General features: G+C 32.0%; 1 protein-coding gene across 5 annotated transcripts in view; it reads right to left on the reverse strand.

Annotated features, from left to right (window-relative positions):
• The window catches only part of CSMD3 (CUB and Sushi multiple domains 3), a 1,174,595-nt gene that overhangs the window by 697,300 nt on the left and 455,209 nt on the right, over nucleotides 1–22,086 (reverse strand). For 2 of the 5 annotated variants that reach the window (XM_073229980.1, XM_073229978.1), the window contains exon 7: nucleotides 10,976–11,284. The exons of the other annotated variants lie outside the window; for them this stretch is intronic. In XM_073229980.1, the coding sequence (XP_073086081.1) occupies nucleotides 10,976–11,284 (309 nt within the window). The remainder of the gene's footprint in view (nucleotides 1–10,975; nucleotides 11,285–22,086) is intronic. 5 annotated transcript variants of the gene reach the window in all.

Here is a 22,086-nt window from a genome sequence, read left to right on the forward strand (position 1 = left end):
AAAAAAAATAAGTGAATTGGCTGTACTGAAACAGGAGTAATTGAATTGAGGGTAAAACAGAAAAAAATGTGGGGTTAATAGAAACTTGAGATAAACTGAATGCTACAGATTAATTTGGCATTAACTTATTCATGAGATCAATATGAATAGTGTTAAATAGAGCTGTACATATCTGCTGCTTCCTTAATTTTCTATCAATATTGTATTAAACTATTTATTTTATTTCCAAGGAACACAGCTACTTAAGAAGTTTAAAACTCTCTAATTGTTCTGTGAATTTGTTCACGTAACTTTAACTTCTGTGATTTTTGTGTAATTAGAGCATGTTTTCTTGTAAAGGCTCTGTAAGTAAGGATGCAGTATCATTTACTTGTGAGTCTAAAGCATAGGTATGCTATGCCTACTATCTTATTTAAACCACAAAATATCCATTCAAAATTGAAATATTTTCCTCGTTTCTACAAATGTAAAACTGGAGATGGGCTTAATACATTGCTTAAGGTCTTGCATATGTTGGTAAAATGTGTTCATTCATTTGAAACTGGAACTTCAATTCTAGCACCTCTACTACCACCTGACTATAAATAAATAAATAATTACACTACATATATTTAGTCAGAACTCCTAAGTGTGTTCTAACCCTGGATTACTACAGATAGATGAAGTTAGTGTATCCTATCCTCATTTATTCTTTATAATGCAAAACAAATAATATAAAATTTAAGTAGTCAACAATATCTGACTTTAATCCTGGTTTTACTTAAGTATAGAGCAGAACCAGCTTCATTAACTGAATTTAATTTTGAGTGAAGACAATATCTAATGACACTACCAACTATAATCCATGGCTTGAAGCTTAATAAAAGTGTGAACAAATCAATAAAAAGGGTGTAAAAAAAGCCAAATGCTACATGAAATTCAAATCATCATGCAGTCTTTTTAGTAAAATTATCTTTCACTGCATTCCTTTCTAATGGTAAAGTTCAGGAGAGTCGATAAGCTTATTTTTTCCCCCTTAATGTAAGCTTGCTTTTCATATATATACACATACTTACATATCTAAACTCTAGATAAAATCAATCTAGAAATTTCTTTCACTTTAATCCAATTTGGTGTTATGAAGAAGTGCCATTTGAAGAATATGTTAAACAAAGAAAAATCATCAAAACCATAAAGCGAGTCCATGATTTAAAATACAAATGACAGAATTACGAAGAGAAAAATATTTTATGCAATGCAACACAAACCTAATATCATGCTGTTCTGCCATATATGAAGGTTCTGCTCTTCCTAAAATTGTAAAACTTAATTGTGTGACTTCACTGTGCACAGCAGGGCAGCCATATGCTCTACAGACTACAGGCAAGGGAAGCAGCTTGTTGCAAAAGTGGGTGAAAGTGCCCTGAAATAATTCTGAGCGAGATAAAAATGTCTCTCACAGGACGATTTCTCCATACTCCAAAAGGCAGAGGAGCCCTCACTGCCACCAACTTTGAGCACAAACAGAAAGTCTAGTCCCTTCAAAATATTTTAACAGGGGAAAAGATTTAAAAGTCACCAATGTCACATTTACTGTCACCATTGCATTCACAGCTCTAGTGACCACTTGGGGAAATCTGTTACACACAAAACCACTTTCATCTCTGATCTTTCAAGTTCAGCCTTCCCTTTTATTCAGTGTATTACATTTTATTATCTTCCCTAGTTTTTCCATTCTATAAAAAGTGAGAATTAGTGTGTTAATATAAAGAACACACTACCAAAATATCCGTTTAATGACTACTGTTGATCATAACAATAGAGTTGAAAATCTGAAAAAATAGCATTTATGATAAAAGACCATTGTTATGAAGGGATGGTTCTAATTTATGTGAAAAAATAGATGCTCCTAAGATCTACTCAAAGGAAAACAAAAATCAGGTTTTCCGAAGTTCATAAAGTCTCTGCACAGAACAACTCAGAAGCATGGCTTCAGGGTAGCATTGGATAAATATGTTAAAATGGGGTTACTTACAGATTTGTTATTTGTAAAAAATCAATAAATTTCCATTGCTTAATATTTGCATATTATGCACTCAGAGTGTTCTCATCTAGTACCTCTTAAAAATGTACAAACCTGTTACAAAGTAAATTCTAACATTTCATTTTTTTCTCTTCTTTCTCCCTGAAAGCGACTTATTTAACAAAATGTAGAAGAATTCGAAATATAAAAAATATATTTACTGTGATGAATGACATAGTTTTGACAACTTCACAAATGTGATGACATGTGGTGATGGAACAGAAAATGAGTATTCAATAAAAAATTACGTATTTAAATAAGTTGGCACATTTCTAGAGATGGATTTTTAAATTGCTACAAAAATCAACATTGAACACAATTTTCCACAAAGTAATATAATTAGGAAAAAGTCAAGAGAACAATGAAAAAAACAAAAAAGTAACAAAATACAGATATAAAGTATGCAATAAGCAATATTTATGTGTAGCATACCCACATAAATGTTAATTCCTATCTGTTAAATATGCATTTACCAATATCAAAGGTCTTACATAGAAATTAATAACTGTAATGTATTTTTGATAAAATCAAAAATTAACACATTAATAAAGTATCTTTACAAAAATTGCATGTAACCAGATAATTTTTTAAAGTATATTGTATATTGTTATTATTTATTTTAAACATGCATGAAAATCAATACCAATACATCTGTTAGTCTCATAAAAAAGGGCCTGGTAATCCAAGCAGGTAAATTCAAATTCACCATTTATATAAAATAGAAGATAATTATTAATATTCAGTCATGAAAATTTTTGACTTGGCAATTTTTGTATCCTTCTTTTCACTTTGTTTTGCTTCCATCTCTCAGCCTTTCAGAAATTTGAAATGTGGTAAGTAAAGGGAAACTAAAATCTTAATATATTTTTTTCTTGTTGATATTTATTAACACATTAAAAAAAGCATTTCAAGGTATCAAAATCAGGGTAAAATTTAAAAGTGATAAATCAGTTAAAATACGACTTTGGAATACTTTCATCATTTATGCATACAATCATTGATCTTTCCAGTAAAATCATAACTAATGGAATCAACTCAGTCATCACTAAGGGTTGAATTAATTTTTGTTGTTAAGGCTGACAGGGAAAACCCATCCGCCCTCAAAATCTCTTCCACTCGTGAATTCCCCACCATCAGAGTCATTCTTATAGAATTAAGTTAGCGTTTAGTATACTGTCCTAGATAGCTTATCAACATTGTGATAATTTTTATTGGAGAACAAGATCTCATGGAGAATGGACAGAGAGCAGATACAGTTTGATATGATAATCATCCTCAGATGAATTTTTGATATTCAGTGTATTAGCATAACCTGTAGATTTCTGAGAAATTCAGAATCTCAGATCCCATACCAATCCTATCAAGTCACTACCTGCATTTGAACAAGACTGCCAGGTGATTTGTGTTCAAACTTGAGTTGGAAAAGCAGAGTCTGAGACTTAAGACTGAATCTCTATCAACTGTTACTACACTTTTGTGTACTTACTCATTTGCCTGCTATTATTTACTTCAAATGCATTCTTAATTTTTTGTTAAAATTACATTAAGAAAAGTTATGTTAGATAATATCACTTCCCTGCTAAAGCACACCAACAGCATTCTATTTCACTTAGATTAAAATAAACCCTTTATCTAGGCCCAGGGGACTACAAATGCTGTCCCACCTCATCTCGACCACTCTCCTTGTCCACTGAACTTCAGGCACCCTGGGCTTTCTTTTTCTCAAGCAAAACTCAAGCTCTTTCTAGCTGTTGTTTTCTCTGCCTGATATGCTTTCTCCTCTTATCTTTTATTTTAGTATGGTTTTCTTTCTGTTATTTAGTTCTCAGGCAAAATTTAAACTCCTCAAAAGGCCTTTCTGGACCATCCAAACTAAGGTAGCCACCGATATATTAAATAGTCTCTTTTATTTTCTGCACAGTCCTTACTACCATCAGGTAGTTATTGACTTGCTTGTTGTCTTTTTCCCCCCACGTATATATAAACTCAATGAGATAGAGTCTACTCAGTTTCATTCAATGTTGTAAACTCAAGAACTAGAAGAAAGTATGGTATATAAGTACTCAGTGAAGGTTTGTTGAAGAAGCAAACAAATAAGGAAGGATGGATGGGAAGGAGGGAACAAAGTAAGGGAGGAAGGAAGGTTGGTTAAAGAAAAGAAATAGACTGAAAGAAAGAAAAGAAGGAAAAATAAAGACAAAATAGTTAAGGCAGGAAGAGTGGGAGGGAGAAGTCTTGAAGAAAGCAACTGTCATCTTGGAGACTATGTAAATAATAAGGTAGAGTGAGATGCTCAAGTGATAAGCATTTAGAATGTAAGGCATGTATGTAAGCATTGGACCCTGAGAAAATGAAATATGTTGCTGCATTCCTATTTACTGGACTAAGGAGAATGCAAAACTCTAGCTTTCTTGATAGTAGTACTGGTCACATCTATGCTTGTTTTAACATGGCTATATAATTAGATAGCCATAAAGATAAGTCCATGTCAACTCAAAGATCAGAAGAAAATGAAGATGATAAATACATTAATTAATATATAGTGTGTCTAGATAGATTCACAGACATTTAGGATTAGAAAGGACAGTAACAATGATATTATTGGGACACTCTGACTGATATGACTTCGGAACACCCAATTTGCCCATTGGGGAAATGCCTGAATATCCTATTAATGATTTAAGAATTTACTTCATCCAGAAGCACACAATCTATATTTGAACAGAACTCAATATAACAAAGTCTTCTTTATAATAAACTATATTGTATCTCCTTGGGGTCCCATAAACTAAGCTATACAACCTATGGCAAAACAGGTTTGATCTCTTACATGTAACAGCAAAACATATGTATGAAGACTCATTTCCACTCATGTATCATACTCATTCTGTAGTAATTCTTTCTCTTAGAACTGATCAATATTTTTTCTCTGCAGTCTTATCTCTAACTTTTCCTTTGAAAATAGAGACCTTTTCTTATACTTCTTTTGAATTAACAACATACTTACAAAAGATATGTTCAATAAAACCCTGATACTTGATAGTTATTTATTAGTATCCATAAAGTTCTAAGAAACAACCCATAACTTGGCTTCTTCATTCTAATAGTGCTTTTGAAGGTTTATTAAAAAGAATTTATTTACAAATTTATACTCTACCAAAGTCTGAATAAAATTTTAAAACACCATTATTTGTTTGAAAACTCTTGAAAGAAGTATTTTACATGTGGACAAATAGTTTACTGGTAAAATGTACATAGTAGGCACCCAAGAACTGTTACTTCTATACAATACAGTTTTTGTCATAGGACAGTCTCTTTTTTTTAAAAAATAAGTTGTTACATATCATAGAATCATAGATTTGGCTTCTGAAGTAACTGGAAATTCAGTATAGATGTATATCTGATAGCTTGCTCTCTCCTTTTTTTGTTGGGCAAAATAGAAGTACAGATGAACTTAACTGAAAAAATATTGATTATGGTAAAAATGAAAAAAAAATCCTGCTTTTGTTTGGATTAAAACAAATAGCTTTATGCTGAATTGATATGCCTAATAGGTGAAAATAAAATGTTCTTTTTAAAAACTGATAATTAAAATAGATTCTCTTTGAGGCTGCCCTTATGAGAGGGGAAGTCTACTTGTATTCAACTGCAGTTAAACATAAATTCATGTTACTCTATAAAGTAAACTAAAATATTGCTTGATCCTATTATGATCATTAGCTATTAAACATACTATAGAAGAATTCACTATACTATGTCAAAACAAACAGCAGTATAGTCTATAAATGCTCGTAACACGTGTTGGACTCCACAAGATGTTATAGCCATCTGAGTTAAATTTCCACTAGAAGAACAATAAAAGAGAATTTATAATTAATATATATGGAGACAGGAACTTTTTCAGACTATATCCACATTTTGTACTTGAAAACAGCAACACTAAGGCTGCTCATTAACAGCTGACAACTTGTTCACATACTGGAAAAAAATATCATTCTACTACAATATACAAAGAAAACAATGTTAAATTATGTGGATTAAAACATTTAATAATTATTTTTAAAGTGGTATGGCTATAAACATATTGGAGGAGAAAACCCAATTAATTGTGATTATCATTATGTTACTTTAAACAATATTGTCTAATGAAGGGATATGCAAACATTAGACCTTAAGAATCTTGAATGATGGTGAAAGAATGAATGAATATTAGTCTAGTAACATAAAGATTGGGTTTTCAAAAAGCCTCTGCCAGACCACAATATCCTCTCTAAAGGTGTTTAATTAGGTCATCTGAAAGATTCCATCTAATTCTTAAAATATATAATCCTAGAAATATTGGATCTTTGCTTATATTTTTAAATCATATTATGACATAGGTTCTGTTATTTTAAGTTAATTTTGTGTTGAGATTTCTTAGGACTATAATATTGAACTATGGGGTTTAGGGACTACTGGAAAAGGTATGTTAAATAAAGATTAAGAAATCATTTTAAGAGATATATTATGGCTAAAGCTACAAATTGTTCTGATGAAATTTAAAATGTCCTTGGATATTATGCTACTTAATTTTAAACATATGGTTATTTTGTAAACTAAAAACATCAATTTTTTAGGTTTATTTATATGAAAGTGAATCTTCCTTTAAGCACAGTTGAATACCTCCTTTATTTATTTTGGTACAGACTCATATTTCTATGCAACACAAGTATCTACTCCATACTCAACACTTTTTCTGTACATCTGAATGATCTAATTACAGCTTACTAATTTGAAACTTTTATTCATCTTTCAAGAATTAGTTCAAATACCCTCTGTGTAACCTTTCTTGATTCTGCATTTAGAGTTAATCCCTCCCCTTTACATCAATAGCAGTTCAAAAACTACTGCTATTTCAATATTTCTCAGAATAAATTTATAATTACTCATATTTATAAAGTTATATAGACCACTTGATAGCATAGCCCACAGTTTTTATTTTTATATCCCAACTATCATATAATGTCATGTAAATGGCAAAAGTTAAAACATATTTGGTAAATAACAATAAAATACTTACATTGAACACAAGTCAGAAAGTATGCTAAATTTTTTTCACACATCTAGACAGTTACTAAGAAGCAACAGGTTTGAGAGTTGAAGTTACTGCTCAAGCTCATATAGCTAACAAGGGGCAGAGTGTACTCAGTTTAGTTCTCTGACCTCAAAAGTGACCAGCAATGGTGAGCAATTTGGTTTTGTCTTTCCATTGGGAGAATTTTTTCGATACTTCTACCCAATGTCATGTTTAATCCTCACAATAATAATATTGTAATATCATTTTACAAATATGAAAATTGAACTCTAATATTTCATGTGACCTGCACAGGGCATCATACAGAGTAGGTGGCAAAATGAACTAAAATCTAATCAATAATAACTGAATTCTCATACTGAGAACTATTGATACTAATACAAATAACTGGTGAGGTGCTAACACATAGGTTAAAGATCTAAACAAACATTATTAGTATTTTTCCTTCTTTTTTACTTTTTTATTTCAATTTCGAAATACTCTTTTAAGTGGAGAAAACAAAACAGTTTTCTTTTACTCAGAATGAGTAGAAAGTGCAAAAATTATTTTAAGAAAATAATTTAAATTGTATCACTGATGTTTTAACTATGGTACAATAGGAACATTAATTGGAATAGTACTCTAGGAAGAAGACTTGAAGATATCTGTCATAAATATTCCATTTTTTTCAGATTACTCATTAATTGTATCATTTTTATAATAAAGTAACTAGTTATAGTGATTTAATATTTATCATAAAGTAAGAGATTTTGAGTCCACAGACACTTGAGTACAATCCAAATACTATGTGCAATTTCAGTGTCCATATTTTGTGTTCACAATGATACTGAAGTGAATTTTAACTATTTTAACTGCCTCAGGTTATTGAGAATAGATAAATTATGAATTAGTAATGATCAAAAAACATCATAAAAGTTTAACTGCAGTGTGAATAAAGAAAAAATGACAAATAAAAACTAAATTATCACACATGCAAAATAGTATGGAATTGCAGATGTCAAAGGCACCTCTGCTATTGCAGTCTACCATATATATGCTTAACATGGTAACTAATTTCAGCAAAATGGCATCCATTGAGTTACATTAATATTTACTCACATGAAATTTATTGGTTTTACCATTTTGTTTAATTATAATTATCATTTGATTTTATAAATGTATAAGGGCTATAAGTGAGGCATTAACTAATTTTAAGCTGTGAATTTTGCAGTAGTAATACAATAAAAGCAATATATTATTGTGGGTTTATGAGAATGTTGCCTTTAAAAGGGGTTAAGAACATTGACCTTTTAATAATTGTTTCAAAAGGAAGTAGTTATCCTTAATATGGAAATATGTAGATATTTGATTATGTTGAAGAATAGAATTTTAAGTCTAAGTAATTTCGGTGAATGCTCTCGCTAGTAAAACTGTAACTATCATTAGTTCAGTAAGTACTATAAAAATACTGAAGTGTCAGAAGCTGTTCTAGGCAGGGAATGCAGGACCTATCCACTCCTAACCTCACAGAGGTAAAAACTGCTGGACAAATCATAGGGTAGGTGATTTAAAGCACAGGGTACAATGGTGAAGTTATAAAGGGAAAACCTAACCTTCCTGGAGGTGACCATTCCAGCTAAAACTTGAAAAGAGAATTAGAATAACCTGGCTGAAAAGAAGAGATAGCTTGTAAGAGTGGCTTGAGGTAGAAAAAACATGGTATGTTTAATAAATTAAAAGAAACTGTTTGCCCCCTGGCTCCAAAAAAAGGGAAGGAAAGGAAAGAGTAGGGAAGGGAAGAAGGAGAAGGAAAGGAATAAAATAATTGTGAAAGTTACATGAGATGAATTTGGAAATACAGGCAAAAGCTAGATCATGGAGGTCCTGTGGGTCACTAGCAACTCTTGGTTTTATTTCTAAGGTCACTGGGAAAACACTGGAAGCCTTAAAGCAGTGAAGTGATGTGATCATGATTTCACTTTTAACAGGTAATTCTGACTACATTACAGGGAATGGAATAGAAGAACAAAATTAATTTCTCTTTAAAATATCTAGATACATTAAGCAATTACTTTTCTATTATGTGTACTGACTCATTTAAAATGTCAGTTGAATGGCTCAAGCCTGCACACATCCTTTAGTACTCTGTTCAGTCATGAACTTAACATAATTTTCCTTGTACCACCAGAATAGCCACTCTATGTTCTGCACTCTAACTCAGTCCCTTGAATGGAGGAGTCATGCATTATTTATCCTTATTTTCCCACAAAACAGAGCCTGGTACTCAGCAGGTATTTCAGATATATTGGTTGAGCTGGAATTATTTTTTTAATACTGCTTTGATGTCAGCCAATTATAATTTAGAAATTTGGCACTGCTAAGAGTCAAGTCTTTGAAAACTGTTTTACATCTGAAAATACAGGTGTATATTGAGGGGAGTTAGCTCATGCATTTTCCAAAGAAAGTGAAAACACTAAATAAAAGGGTTTTTTTTCTTAGTAATAATATTTACATATTTTTATTTCCTGGTACTGAGAAAAACTGTGGGGTTGATTAAACAAATAATGCATTTTTATCACAATTCTCTATTATTTTAAGTGGAAATATTAATTGTATCAATATGACTAGAGAATAAAGGTGATATTGATTAATCCTTAAAGGAAACTATTTGTGAAGAATTCATTTTAGAATGCTTATTAAAGAGACTTAAAATAAATAATTTCAGCATGAATCCTAATGGAAATGAGCTTCTGATGTATTTCAACCAAATTATGGAAAGATGTCTTAATTTTTCTCCTTAGCATACACTAAGTATTGATGGTTTTCCACTACTTACACCATGTTTTGTATGAATGGTTTTCCATTACTTATATCATGTTCTGTATAAACCATACCTGAAGACACTACATAAACCATAGCCGGTTTATAGAATATGTGATGAATTAGAAATAGAGTTGGAGTAGATATTTTGTAATGGAAGTAAGTTTAATTAATTAATATTTTCACTGATGCATAATACTGAAATAAAGTTCCTTAATTTATTGACACTATACTGATTTTTTTTCTTTAAACTGCTCAATAAAAGTTGCTACCAAGAAACAGAAAGAGAAGTTTGTTACATTTCCTAATTTTATAAAAGACTAATATTAACTGACTATAAATTACCAATATATAATTTGGCTTCATGGCATTTTATTCTCCGAAAATTAAATTAGGAAATTAAGGAATAATTAAATTTGGAGCTATAATCTCAATGAATAGCTGTTACTTTTTCCAAATGAGGAAACTGTTCTCAGTAAAATCACATAAGTCAAGCAATAGTTAATTTAGAAATAGAAAAATAAGCTATTAAGACAATCACCAGATATAATGCTTACACTTATCTCAAATTATCTATATTCTCAATTGTTAATTAGCATTTGTGAAACATAAAAAATATCATGCAAATAAAAAAATTACCACATAGGATAAATCATCAATTTGTATATATGTACACACACTAATAGCAACTGGCTATTTTATTTTCGTGGAATCTCAACATCATAATTGGTATGTAGAGTAAGCAACAGATATTCAGTATTTGTTTTTCACTGTCCCTTTTATGAATTATTTTCCTTCTAGGTTTACCCCCTCCTTCAAAAAAACATTTTCATTGCACTTTGATAAGTTTTTATTTTAATTCCTGTGCTTTCAAATTATTCAGGTTTTGGCTGTTACTACCTGTATTTTTCAGCCACTCTGAACTCTTTCTTTTCCTTTCTACATCTTGGCTCTCTTTCAGCTCATTCTCTATTAGAATCATTACCAAAATACAGCTTGGGCTATAACTAAATGGGCACAAGTAAAATAACAACCAATACCTCTATAAGTAACAACTGCAAGTTCTTTAGTTCTTTCTATCTGTTCAGCATTTCTTGGTCTTCTCCTTGTACTCTGTTTATCTGCTTGATGAGGAGAGAGCCCGTCCTTGGACGTGTTGGGGTCCAGACCTGAATTTCTGAGATTCGTAACTTGCACTCGCTGTTCCTCGGAAAGTCTATGGATGGTGACAGCTGTAACACTGGATACAGTAACATCTGCAGATGTGCTAGCAACAGCAATTGCACCAGTGGTAGTCCTGTTATGCTCCTCTAACTCACCAGTGGAGGTAGTGTGGGTCAATGGAGAACCTGTGGGACACAGTAGCACTACATGCTAACTTTTTCTTTTAAATTTTATTTATTTTTCTGATAAGTTTAATCAGTTATATTCCCTTCCATTACCTTAAGGATAATCAACATGAAGAGGCAAAACACAAGCACCCACTAAAAATGTGAAATAATCAGATCTGATGATTGGTTTGTATTAATCAACCTGTGAATAGATATTAACACACAAGTATACCACATTTTAATTGCAATACATAACGGGGACAAAGGTGAATCCTTTATGTGGCCTGAATGAATCTTTTTTATCTATAGATAAATTTTAGCAACAAATGCCTAGCAAGTGACAAGTTTTGACAGATGGGGTAACTATGTAACCACACTTTTCTCAAAAGTATGTTTGAATAGTCTGTGCCATCTCTCTCCATAATTTCTGGGAAAAATACCAAAATTTTCTATTTTAAGATAAGCAAGTGTAGAAAGGAAAAAATCAAAACCAAAATGAAAACAAAATGATTTAAAAAAAACAACTCTGAAATATCTGCGTAAATGTCTCTTAACCTCATTCGCCAGAAAACAGCCAACATGATAAAATATTCAATATATGAGCTACATATACTTTAGAATTTAGTGGGCTGTTTTTGGAAGTTGGTTAATATTTTTCACTATTTTAATGTAAAATTTGAGATTAACTAGTTTTCAACGAATTAAATCTTTAGGTTTAGAAGTGATTAAAATTTAACAATTAGCATGGAATTTTAGTTATACAAAACTAGCTTTAAAAATAACAGAGAATTTCCAAGTATCCCCTAAGCATTTCATGTTAAATCTCTCTCCATATTCTTAACCTTATTAAAGATTCACTACAATTCAAAAATTTGTTTTAAAGGTGCCAAGTTAGTGTTCTTTTTCTTTTCTCTTAAACATTTTAAAAGATTACCCTTGGTAGTACATCATTCTTATATAACGGAAAAAAAAGTAACCTTACAAGAAGAGCCTAAAACTGAATGAAGATATATGTAAAAGATCTTGACAGCTAAAATCTTTAAAAAAGAAACAATTTTGAATTTTGGAGATATAAATTAGAAATCAGTCAAGTCCTAGTTAGAAAACTTTTGAATAAATTTAAAGCCAATGAGTGGCATATGTTTCATATACTTGCCTTCTCAATAAACTACATTCCAAACTTCTGTCTACAATATATAATTAGACATTTTAGACAAAAATACAGAGGATATTTTAAACATTCTTCAAGAGGAAAATACCTATATGCTCAGTGTGGTTTGAGCATGTTCTGCCTTTTCTTTCTCTTGTGCTATGGGCAGGTGATTAGTAGGACTGGTAATTCTAGTTTCTGCTTTAAACTCAAAAAGGAAGTCATCATGGGTTCACCTCATTCATTAGCAAGCAAAGGAGCACATGACTTCTAATTCTTCCAACCTGAGATGTCATATCTTGTTTTAATTTGATTTCAAAACTCAAAATATTAAATGATGATTGTATTTTGAGGCAAGGGACAAATGAGGTATGACAGTTATTAGACTATTTTAAAGACTTTTAAAATATTTTATTTTATTATTATTATTTTTTAAATATTTTAAAGAATTAATCAGAAAAGTTGCTGTTGGTATTTATCCAAGTTATTTCATGAAAATGAGAATCTAGTAAATTCATATTGGTTAGGCAGATTGGCCAGTAGCATTTACTAAGCTAATATTTAGTTAGAGTTTTCTTTGATTACGTGATTAAGGAATAACTATGCTCACATGACTAACATTCAGTAATTGAATTCATGGTAAATCATACATTTGGGATGCTCATATGCTCATTACTATCAAAACTTTATCTTAATTTCCAGGATCTTAGGTTTAAAGAAGAAAACTTAACTATAAATATATTTTCTAAATATAATCTAAAAGTAAGAAAAATAATAGAATTTGTACTCTGTGTCAAATCTCACTGTTTATACCTTACTCCAAAAGGGTAAACTGAACAGCGATTTATAGTCTATCACTGAGGTCATTACAACTAATTGCAAATAGTCTCTTGTATTGGGGTTGACAATTCTGGGTTAATTCTTGGGAATGTGTCTAGGTTGCTTCTATAACTAATCTTCAGTAGTTACAGACCAATTCCAAACGCTCATTTTCCTGATGTCCCAGGAAATAAATACAGTTCCTAACCAAATTTCAGAATTTGAACTGACCTTTGATAGCTTTAGACCCAGGATTTGCTAGCAATCCTACTCTTAATCTCTTACTATCTTCAGTAATAAAGCTCTACTTCTGGCTAAAGGTGGTGGTGATTCAGTACTATTCTCCTAACCTGAATGCAGAACAGATATAATGCTGGAATACAGCACTGAAAAACCCATTTTCTTAATAGCCATATATATGGTTATAATAACCAATAACCAGACATATTGGTTTTGCTAGATGTTTTGTTAACAAGATATTTTGCTAACTAGTTTTTACGTTTTACTAATATTTTATGTTCATATTCCTTCCCCCCTCCTAGAACACAAACTCCCAGAGGGTCGATATTTTTAATATATTTTACTCACTGTTGAAACCCTAGTATCAAAAACAGTACCTAGTAAAAAATAGAAGCTCGAAATATATTCCTCAAAAGAAAGATAAAATGAATGAATGAATCTAATAATAATGCTAACATAATATTAACAGCAATAAAGAGAAGACATTTCACAAAGGAAATTATAATTTTTCATGGCAAAGTCATATTTCTAACAGTATAACGAGCAGAGTAATTCCAAAGGGAGAAAGCTGATAATTTTTATTTTCAACTTCCAAAAACATCACTTTGAAAAAGTGTGGAATCTGAAGGTTTATTTACGTAAGTAAGAGTACTTGAAGATTTCTGTCATCATTCCCAAATCTTGAAAGTTTGCAATGTTAGTGTAAAATGGATTTACTAAGAATGTTCAAATTTCTGTAAAGTGAAAAGTGGTTATGTCTCATAATGGCAGGAGGTAGAAGTGCGTCTAAATTTAGTTATACATGTTTCATATATATAGTGGAATTATAAACAAGTAACATTGATTTATTTTATAAGGCAATAATATCACCCATCACCATATAGTTACATCATGTATTGTATAGCCATTTTATTTAGAATGCAGACCAATTTAGAAAAATGATTTGTTACCACTTTAAATTGGCAGTGTATGAAACACAGATTTTTAAATTCCCAAAATGCACCCACCATTTAACAGTTTAAAAATATTCGATGCTTTTGCACACATAACTGTCTTATGTGGTAATTCCCAATGATAGAAAAAGTCTTAGGATTATATTTATCAACAATGCAGTATTAAATATATAATATAGTTAAGCCAATATTAAAATTTTCTCCTTTTAAAAAATTAAAGTGTACTACATAATGATGTAAACATCATCTTTAATAGCACAATATTAAATTCAGGTTACATGAGATACAACCCAAATTAAGGAAGAAAGTGTACATTCAGAAAATCCATTCATTTGAATTCAAATCATGTATACAAGATGTAGTTTATCACAATTAGACTATCCTATCATTAAAATGCTTGAGAGATATTTAAAAATTAGATGTCTAAAATATAAGCATACCTAAAATATAATTTCATTAATATTCTTTAACAAACATTTCCCAATATAACAAAAATAAAGTGAAATGGTTTACATATATAAGCATGCTTCTATAAATCATAACTATATGTCATCTTTGGAATTGTGATAATGGAAAATGACATATATTACACATGCAAATTGACACATGTACTTAATAGTAATCGTTACAATATTAAATTTGGATTTTGTTATGCATTATAATGAAAATTATGTTTTTGAATCCTTTTTTATTTTAACAATATATCCGCAAGTCTAATAAAGTTCATGTAAAGCCTCTTATAAATATATTCATTTAGAAAATGTACCAAATAAAAGTCATATCATAATTTAATTAGAATTTCTATTTAATTGAAAGTTTAGTTTTGTAGGTTTTCAAGTTTTTTATGCTATATTGCTTTGTAATTATTGTCTAACTCATCACAGAAGTAACAGAATATGTTGGCAGAGACATGAGTGGTTGGCCCAGTATGTATACAACTATAGAAGTACATGTTAAACATAGCTGCATATTCAAAGAAGTATTTTTAGCTATTTATGTTTGGCCTCTTATTTTAGGTTAAAAAACATTCTATTCCATTAATTTTAGTATTTCAAATGAAACATTTGAATGAAAGTTTAACAAAACAATTCTAAATGGATAATTTTGTGGTGCTACGGTATATAATGAATAAAAATGCAATAAACATATTTAACATGGAAACATGGAAAAGAAAAATATACAAAATAATATCAAAATAAAATCTAAATACAACAATTGCAACAATTGCACTTGAGCCATCATTTAGGTATTCTATAAATTTCAGCATAATTTGCATGTGGAATTTCTTTTATTTAATCTCATGTACATGAGACTTATAGAACTACATGAGTAAGTGAGGACTCATGAAAACTAACTGAAATATGAGGTGTGGGGCAAAACAAAGTTACTGCTTCATTATGTGTTTCATGTTATATGAAAATTAGAAGCTTATCATCATTGGGAAAATAATTTAAGCATTTTGCATTTTAAATATTATTAATTCCAGTATCCTAAAGTCCATATTGTTTAGTATTTAGGGGTAAGAATTGGTGAATGTGTATTATGAATATTCAACTTGGAGAAGAGATGGGGAAACTGAAATTGAAAATATACCTTAAATTGTAGAAGAAATATAAATGATCTACCTGTGATTAATTGTTAACCAATATAACACTGTTTCTCTGACTATAAGAAATGTAGTGAATAAATATGTAATATAATAACAATTTGTATTGCGTGTGCTAGAATAGAAGAAAAGAGGAAGAAACAACCTAGAACATATAAGTCACTCCTCTTTTTTTTCAAATGAGGGTAGCATTTCCCTTTTCTTTCATTGTCCAGCACCCTCTTCTCCCTAGAAGGTATTTTATAATGATGATATTTGGTATTATGAAAGAAAAGTGAAAGTAGTAAGGGAAAGAAACTGGTGGGGTTACCCTTTACGCCATCATAGTTGAAAGGAACAATAAGAGAAGGCTTTATCCTGACCTTGCCTATCATGTTCTTTGGTTTTGCTCTCCTTGACTGGACCCATGTTTATCCCTTATATAATGGCCTAGTTTGGAGAGAGCGGGGGATTCATTATTTTTCATTAATTGTTAAATGTTCCCCTTTTTTAATGCCTAAAATATAAAGTATTCATAATACTGGTTTCGTATATGTGATTTGACTTAAGGGAACCAATAAGCTATCCTTACCCCTAAATTTTTTTTCCTGTGTACCCAGATGATACTAAAAAGATACTCTTTAGGATTAGGTATGGCCTTTTCAAGACTGTCTTTACAGTTTGAAAGAATACACATATTAGAGTGATAGCTTTTAACTACTTAGTCTGCAATAGATTATTGCAGAATTTTCTTCTCAAAAGAAAAACAGTAAGGGATGTTTGAGAAATACGTGTTTTGGGGAGGGGTGTACAGCTTGCAACAGATCCCTGAATGTTCCTTGTTAAGGCATTTATCATAAATTGATGTCTGATTCCATGTGACTGTCCTATGATTGGAAGAACTGCGCTCATCATTAACAAGAGTGAGGTAAGGGAGCTGTGGGTGGGAGGGAAGGGCTGGCATTCTGAAGGAAAGACTATTATGGTGCTGATTGTGGAAAACTTGCTGAGCAACTGGTGAATTTCTATATAAATATGGTTAAGTAGAGTTGCTAATAAGAAGCTCAAGGCAAAGAAAGTCTTATTTTCCTGCATCATACACAGTATAAAACAGTTTATTCTATAGCAGCTAATTAAACAGTAGCAGGAGTGATTTGCTTGAAAATAAATATCGATCTTAGCTAAAAAAAGTAGCATGTTGAAAAAAAAACTTTAGAAATGGTAAGAGCCTATAGAGTTCATAATTAAATGCCATCATTAACTGGAAGAGCAAATATGTGATACATTATGTATTGGGCTATTACACATAATTCCCCAAAATTATATGTTGGGAAATTTAAAGTATTTCCATTTAGAAGTAAAGCTTTCTATTTCTTCATTTAATTAGTCTTCCAAATTCCTTTTTTTTAAAGAATGGCATTTTATTTCAGGAAAATAAGTAAAAAGACTATACTTTTATACCATCAATTAAACAAAATTATCAACACTATAACAACGATAGCTGAGATTTACATTTATATTTGGTTTCAAGTACATTTTGGTTCTTTAGTTTGATCATGGGAATAGAATGATGTTAAATTTTTGGATAAAATGTGGAAATCTGACCAAGGAGGATCTCAAAAATTATATATTTTAACATTGTGACAACTGGCCGACACTTTTTGAGACTTTCTACTCCAATGATAGAGTCTGATCCTATAGGTGAAACAAATCAGAAGGTTAAATAGCGACTCCTTCACTCAAATCTTCTCTGGGGAAGAGAAACATAAGTTTGTGTTTTAAATACAAAGAATTTCCATCTCATTTAGAGCAGAAATTACTTGTAAAGACAGGAAAACTAAAAGTAAAAAGTGAAGAAAGAGAGTCAGTAAAACACTTGTGCTTTAACATCTTTGAGATATTGAAAAAAGAAACCTTATCTTGCATACATTCCAAAGAAAGCAAATGTTATTTACTTAGTGAATGTTTCTCTTCCCCATCGTTTCTCTACCAAGGAAAGTGAGGATTTTTCCCTTTTCAATGTTTCATTAGCATTTAAAATATCTGGCTATAAAACTTACTTACTTTCTATCTTCCCTCTCCCTCCTTTTCTTTTCCACAAACAGGAATTAAATACTACCATGCCTCATGCACAAACACATACACATTTACATGGCCCTCACTGCCTTGCAAGTAAACTGCTATGAAGTTAAAAAACCAGATCCATGTGATATGTTCAATGAAGAATACAAAGATAACCACAAAAATATAGCTTGAAAGCCTTTACCTATGCTTCCAAAATGGAAACGAATTTCTAGTGGAAGGGACATTGAAACTGAGCTCATGATGAACAGATTTTGTCTAGTTTATGAGGAATGAAAGAACATCCTAGTCAGAGGTAACAGCTTACAAAAAGGGTGTGGCATGAGAAAAGGCAAAACATGCTCACGCACTGGCAGGGTGTTTGGTATGGAAGGATGAAGAGAGAACAATAGCAGATTTGGTAGGCAGGGACCAATCAAGCCAAAAAAATTCAATTTAGCTTGAAAAGAAGAGGTATCACTGAAGGATATTAAGCAGTAGATTGATATGACAAAGATTGTCATTTTAGAAAGATTGTAACTGCTGTAATATGAAGAAGGTAATAGATGTATGGACTAAAAGCAAGGCAATCATTTAGCTGACTCATTTCAAATGACTTTGAGCACTTTGAAACAGGGCTGCAAGATTCAGCAAATGAAAATATAGGATACGCAAGTATAGCTGAATGTTCAAAAAAGTAACATTTCATTTCTGTTAGTTATGATCAGTGCAGTACTTGAATTTATATTTGCATTTATAATAAATATCTATCCATTGTTTATCTAAAATTCAAATTCAACTGGGCATCTGGCATATTATCTAGGAACCATGATTTGAAAGTAATTCAGATTTATGAACTGAAAATTTTCCATATACCAAGCAAGTAAAAGCTATTAACAAATATTGATCCCATTAGTGTAAGTGTGCTTTGATAGATCCACATGTGAAAATTTATAGGATGCCAGGGAGGAGGCATGATGACATCACAAGAACATCTATAAAAATTCATGCATTTTTCAATGAAATGAGAAATAAAAAAGAAAGGTTGAATGAGGTGTACTAAAGTCTATTATTCAATGCATATTTAAACCCTCCATACTGCTTTCTAGTACTATAAATAGCTAATACTCTAGCTTAGCACTTTATTCGTTATAGAACGTATGTTCAATATCAAGGAGGAAAATACATATTGAGAATTAAATCTACAAATGACTCACAAAAAAGATGTCAGCTTTCTTAATGCTTCAATCCACAGAAACATAAATTGAAGATACTTCCAGTAAGAACTTAATTGGACTTAGAGTTGTATCCAAGCACTGGAAATGGCAACAGATACTGAATAAAGTTACCATTCTCAAATTATCAAGTAAGCCACTTTAACCTATTAGTCTTTTCTAAAAATTTGTTTTTTCAGATAGTAGGAAATACAAAATTCAGTTATCTCTCCATTATATTGTTTATATATCTTCATATACATGAGAGACTTATAGACACTACAGAGAGAATCCACTCTGTATCCCCGTCTGTCTCTCTGTGAGTGCATGTGTGGTGTGTGTGTGTGTATGCACATATATACATATATAGAGACAGAAACACTATTTATTTTTTAGAAAAGCAAAAGACTATATATACATACGTTTAAAAGAAAAAAACCCTCTGAATTCTGGAAAAGCTTTTTTGAATAACAGTGTACTTTTTTATCAAGGTCATATACATTTTAATTTGCTGACTTCCAGTGAAAAAGATTAACTAAAGCAAAGGAAGTATACTTAATTATTAAAGTAGTTTTAGATATCTGAAAGCTTTATATCTACATATGATGTTGGTGTATTCTAACTACAAGTAATACTATGAATGTCCAATCATTTTTCTGAAATATGCCCTAAAATTTTATAAGGCAATGGAGAGTTTATTATTTAAACAAACATTTATTAAAAAGCAACCAGTAATCAGGGAGGTTCAAAATAGCAACGTGAGAGGTGAGACGTAGAACCCTCCCAAAACCACAAATAGTATGAAATTATAGTTAATTAATACAACTAACCCTAAAACAGCAACAAGAAAGATGGCTGAACCAAACTACATGCAGACCTCATGAACAGAGCAGACCTCATGAAACAGGGTAAGGTATGAAAGCCTTAATCCCGTGGAACTCAAGCCCTTCCCCCACCCCAGATCATCAGCGGGAGGAAGAGAAATGCAGCGGGGAGGGGGTGGAAGCCTGGGACTGCTGAACACCCAGCCTTGGAAGTGTGCTTAGTGAGCCGAAACCTATATTGTGTGGTACTATGGACGTTGGGGAGCTCGGACAGGCAGAGTGCTTGAGAGACTGAGACGTTTGTGGAGGAAAGGATCCACATCCGACCGCTCTGTGTCAGAGAAAAGGCAGGCAGTCTGAGAGGCTTCCTAGCAGTGAGATGGCTGCTGAAGGGGTGGGGTTTGCATGGAGCTTGCTGCAGGAGAGAAGGGAGAGCTGGACAAGGTTGTCTAGGTGCACTCTGCCCAGCTGGTTGGGAACTTTCAGGAGCTCCAGGTGCTCCATTCCCCTGGCTGCCTACTCAGCTCCAAGGCCCCCCACTGTGACACATAACCTACTATGCCTCCCTCCTATCCTGCCGGCACCCACTCGCAAATCGGCAGTGACTGTGCTGGTGTCAGGCCAGCCAGAGGGAGGACCTACCTACAACAGCTAGAGAGGCAAAGCACAGAGGCTTACACCTTGTGTACTTGGCCCAAGGCTTTGACATTGGAGACAGGAATTGCAGACGGGAAGCAGCAAAAAGATCTTTCCTCCCCCAGGCACCAGCACCACTCCCCAACGACCCATAACCTGAATCTAGGGGCTGAGCAGCTCCAAAGACTGGAGCTTCTGGGCACTAGTAGGCACCACACAGAAATATGAAATGTCAAAAGAACATGGTTCACATCAAAATCTCACAAATCCCAGAAAAAGGGCCAAATGAAACTGAATTTATAAATCTTCCTGAAAGAGAGTTCAAAATAAAAATCATAAACATGCTTATGGAGGTAGAGAAAAATATTCAAGAACTCAGGAATGAATTTAAGTCAGAGACTCAATAATTAAGAAATTCCATATCTGAAATGAAACATACAATGGAGGTATTTAAAAGCAGATTAGATGTTGTAGAAGAGACAGTAAATGGAATAGAAATTAGAGAAGAGGAATACAAAGAAGCTGAGGTATAGAGAGAGAAAAGAATCTCTAAGAATGAAAGAATATTGAGAGAACTGTGTGACCAATGCAAAAGGAACAATATTTGCATTATACAGGTACCAGAAGATGAGAGAGAAAAAGGGATAGAAAGTGTCATTTAGGAGGTAATTGTGGAAAACTTCCCCAATCTGAGGTGGAGATAGTCTCTCAAGCCATGGAGGTGGACACATCTTCCAATACAAGGGACCCAAGAAAGACAATACCAAGACATATAATAATTAAAATGGCAAAGATCAAGGATAAAGACAGATTTTTAAAAGCAGCTAGAGAGAGAAGAAAGATCACATACAAAGGAAAATGTATCAGGCTATCATTAGACTTCTCAATAGAAACCTTATATGAGAGAAGGGAGTGGCATGATATATTTAATGCAATGAAGCAGAAGGGCCTTGAATACTCTACCTGGCAAGGCTATCATTTAAATTTGAAGGAGGGATGAAACAATTTTCAGATAAGCAAAAGCTGAGAGAATTTACCTCCCACAAACCACCTCTACAGTGCATTTTGGAGGAACTCCTATAGATGGAAGTATTCCTAAGGCTAAATAGATGTCACCCATGGGATAGACAAAGTACAGAACATGATTCATAACATATAAAGAACAGAGAAGGAAGAAAAAGGAGGGGAAAAAAAGAACCTTTAGCTTGTGTTTGTAATAGCATACAAAGTGAGTTAAATTAGACTGTGAGATAGTAAGGGAATTACCTTTGAACCTTTGGTAACCATGAATCCAAAGTCTGCAATAGCAATAAGTACACACCTATTGATAATCACCCT

This window comes from Manis javanica, chromosome 2 (genome assembly GCF_040802235.1).
Source record: "Manis javanica isolate MJ-LG chromosome 2, MJ_LKY, whole genome shotgun sequence".
Classification (NCBI taxonomy): Eukaryota; Metazoa; Chordata; class Mammalia; order Pholidota; family Manidae; genus Manis; species Manis javanica.